Source organism: Ricinus communis, chromosome 5 (assembly GCF_019578655.1).
Source record: "Ricinus communis isolate WT05 ecotype wild-type chromosome 5, ASM1957865v1, whole genome shotgun sequence".
Classification (NCBI taxonomy): Eukaryota; Viridiplantae; Streptophyta; class Magnoliopsida; order Malpighiales; family Euphorbiaceae; genus Ricinus; species Ricinus communis.
In genome coordinates, this window is record NC_063260.1 from 17446213 (window position 1) to 17449551 (window position 3339).

Consider the following 3339-nt stretch of genomic DNA (forward strand, 5'->3'; position numbering starts at 1 on the left):
TGAATTTATATATAATTAATTAATAAATATTTTAAAATTATTTTAATATTAATTATTATTAATAAAATCTTGAAATTTTAAAGAAATTATGGAACGATAAAAAAAAATGATCCATATGAATCTAGTCCCGTCCTCTTATAAAAGCCTTAGCATCAATCAAGTCAAACAAAGTCAAAATACTGCCAGATTGGAACTGGATTTGATTCAAAATCTCGAAACTCAACTTAAATTTCAACTTAAACTAATTATATACTTGATAAAGTTTAAACTTGATAATGCAACATGATTACTCTTTAACAATAATAAAATCATAAACTAATAAAATCTTAAACTCGATTGAACTTTAGTTTTTGGAAATTTTCCAAAGACATCATAAAATCAATAAAAAAAAATATTATTTTTATTATGTAAATTTTTTGTTTTCAAAAATATTATTTTTCTAACTCTTTTTTTCAAATTCACAGAATAGTTGTTTTTTAGTTTCTTTTATTATTTATTCATTTATTTTGCGGTTGTTCTTTTAGTTTTTTAGAGTTGTTTTATTAAAAATAATAAAAATTAAAAAGATTCAAAAAATTGTACTTTTGATATGTTTTGAAAAAAAAAAAAACATGAATATTTTTTATATTTGTCTTTAATTTTTTAATTTAAATTTGATTCGCTCGACTCGATTAATATATAAAAATAACCTAATAAAATAATAAAAGTTAAATTAGACTCGCAGTCTTATTGAACGCAATATAATACAACTGAAATTAATTTATCAGAATATCCGACTAAATTTAACATCACAAAATCGTCGCTTTGGCCGAGTGGTTAAGGCGCTTGCCTGCTAAGTAAATGGGGTTTCCCCGCGTGAGTTCGAATGTCACAGGCGATGCATTATTTTTTCATTTTTTTTTTCTCTCTGCCTTTAATATGTCCACTTCTACCACTTTAGAAAGCAGCTAGCCAACGCCCACCAGAATACAATTGTCTAGCATGCAGTTGGACCATTAGGTAGAAATTAATGTTTGAGTTTTTCCTTCTTGGTAACAGCCTTTTAACCAATATTGTTAACAGTGAGTATCATATTATTTACTACTAAATGAGATTGCTTCTTTCTTTCTTTTTATTAAAGGGAACTGCATGAGATTATTTTGATATAATAAAGTATGAATTACGTCTGGACAAAGATGTGGTAGCCATGAATTCACAGAAAAAGAATACGTACATTTGAAAGAGAGAATGCAAAGAAAAGACTGAGCCAGTAAAGCCCTAAACCTGACCATCATCACACAATCACATTCCTCTCCCTGGAAGAGATAAGATCAAGCAACCCCTTCCACGTGGCACAAACATAGTGGTGACTGACGATAAGCCTAACATTCAAAATTTTTCAATTTTCATATGGTCATTGTAGCGCAATGTCATCACCTAATCTATTTAACCGTCCAGATTTCTTTAACATCATCTAGAGGAGCTTGTGCCCGTAGGATTTGAGACATGTTACTTATACCACTATATATAGGTTGTGAAACTAGCACAATCTCAATAGAGAGTATCTTGAACTTGAGCAAACAAGAGAAAAGGGAATCATCAAGAAGTATAAAGAAATGGCTTCTTCTATGATTTCATCCGCCAGTGTCGCCAGCGTTAGCAGGAGCAGCCCTGCGCAAGCCACCATGGTTGCACCATTCACTGGCCTCAAGTCTGCTGCATCTTTCCCGGTCACAAGAAAGGCAAACAATGACATTACTTCCATTGCAAGCAATGGTGGAAGAGTGCAATGCATGCAGGTACTCAATTAATTACCAAACGAAAATGAGGGTTGACGGAAAAAATTATCTACCGGGTAGTTTTAATTTCTTAAAAAATCAATTTAATTCTGTTTGATTACAGGTCTGGCCTCCACTTGGAAAGAAGAAGTTCGAGACTCTTTCTTACCTGCCAGATCTAACTGATGAACAATTGGCTAAGGAAGTAGATTACCTTCTTCGCAAGGGATGGATCCCTTGTTTGGAGTTCGAGTTGGAAGTTAGTATCAAGCTCTTACTAAACATATATAAATATATTACTCAATTCAATTATAATCATACAATAATTACTCAATTAACCAAGTGTTTCTGCAAATGTGCAGCACGGCTTTGTCTACCGTGAGAACCACAGGTCACCCGGGTACTACGATGGTCGCTACTGGACCATGTGGAAGCTGCCCATGTTTGGATGCTCTGACTCCACTCAGGTGTTGAAGGAACTTGATGAGGCAAAGAAAGCTTATCCTAACTCATTTATCCGAATTATTGGATTCGACAACCGTCGTCAAGTGCAATGCATCAGTTTCATTGCCTACAAACCAACAACCTTTAATTCTTAGGTTCATTTTGTTCAAACTGTACTTATAATTTTCTTTTTTTCTTTTCTTCTGCTTTTGAGATATTTCCCTTCTTTTTGTTTCTTGTTCCCCGGATGTTGAATGTAACTGGTTGAGAACTTCTGAATAAAGGGCACCGATCGCTATTTATATATTGGCTTTTCTTTAGTCAGCATTCATTTTCTTTTTCTAAAATTACTGTCACACCCGAAAAGAGGTGACCTTTGTCCGTGGCTAAAATGATTGTTTTGTTCAGTCTTTTGAATTTTTTTGGCCATTGTAGCCAACCACTTTCAATTTCTTTTACTATTAATTATGGGGTAATTTTCTTGTATAATATTGCCTGCTACATTAACAATACTCGTGCCATTGCACTAGTTAACAGCTCAATAATTGTATGATGTTGTTCACTTTTGTTCTTGATCCAGAAAAGGAAAAGAAAAAGAAAACGAAAAAGAAAGAGAGAAGATGTGATTTATACAAATACAATATGATACACTGAGATATTTGATTGTCTAACAAAGCAGCAATTCAAGTTCAAGAATGACCATGAATAAGATGATGGGATACTTTTTATTTTTCTACAGAAAATAGATGTTGCATTATTTACAACATTATTCTACTTGTTAACAACTCTGCCATAACATACCCATAAATGTAATCCAACTCTTTTATGGACAAGTCATTCAAAGCACTAATAGAGAATTCATCAATTTCAGCCTTTTACTAATTAATAAATTGGAAGTTGAGCATACAATATATATATTTTTTTCAAACGGAAAAATATATAATTCATTTTGTTTCATTATTTAGGAGGAAGTGCAGGGAGATTTTATTAAAACAGTACAACAAGGAAGAAAAAAAAAAACCAATTATTATGATTATCTTTCAACGTGCTAATTAAGCCATCAATGATTAAGCATTAATACTACAAGTATATGTCAAGCTGAGGGGGACACACTTGAAAATGGTGTTATTATACATTA

At 32.1% G+C, this 3339-nt stretch overlaps 1 protein-coding gene and 1 non-coding gene across 3 annotated transcripts; both read left to right on the forward strand.

Annotated features, from left to right (window-relative positions):
- The first annotated feature begins 798 nt into the window (after positions 1-798).
- Positions 799-880, forward strand: TRNAS-GCU. Its single transcript has one exon. It is a non-coding gene; the product is annotated as a tRNA-Ser (tRNA).
- Positions 881-1481: 601 nt separating this feature from the next.
- Positions 1482-2507, forward strand: LOC8272344 (ribulose bisphosphate carboxylase small subunit, chloroplastic). 2 transcript variants are annotated; one of them, XM_015720555.3, is made up of 3 exons: positions 1482-1778; positions 1882-2009; positions 2120-2231. In XM_015720555.3, exons 1-3 carry the CDS (start codon positions 1596-1598, stop codon positions 2229-2231), a joined length of 423 nt encoding a protein of 140 aa, XP_015576041.2. In that variant the 5' UTR covers positions 1482-1595. The 2 variants fall into 2 exon arrangements, with proteins under 2 accessions (XP_015576041.2, XP_002521232.2); XM_002521186.4 differs by having other exon boundaries at positions 1522-1778; positions 1882-2016; positions 2120-2507.
- Positions 2508-3339: the final 832 nt, after the last annotated feature.

Excerpts from the sequence above, each read along its gene's own strand:
- LOC8272344 (XM_002521186.4), top strand. The coding sequence starts at position 1,596 with ATGGCTTCTTCTATGATTTCATCCGCCAGTGTCGCCAGCGTTAGCAGG. Across the intron at positions 1,779-1,881 it reads GAAGAGTGCAATGCATGCAG|GTCTGGCCTCCACTTGGAAA; the intron begins GTACTCAATTAA and ends GTTTGATTACAG. Across the intron at positions 2,017-2,119 it reads GTTTGGAGTTCGAGTTGGAA|CACGGCTTTGTCTACCGTGA; the intron begins GTTAGTATCAAG and ends GCAAATGTGCAG.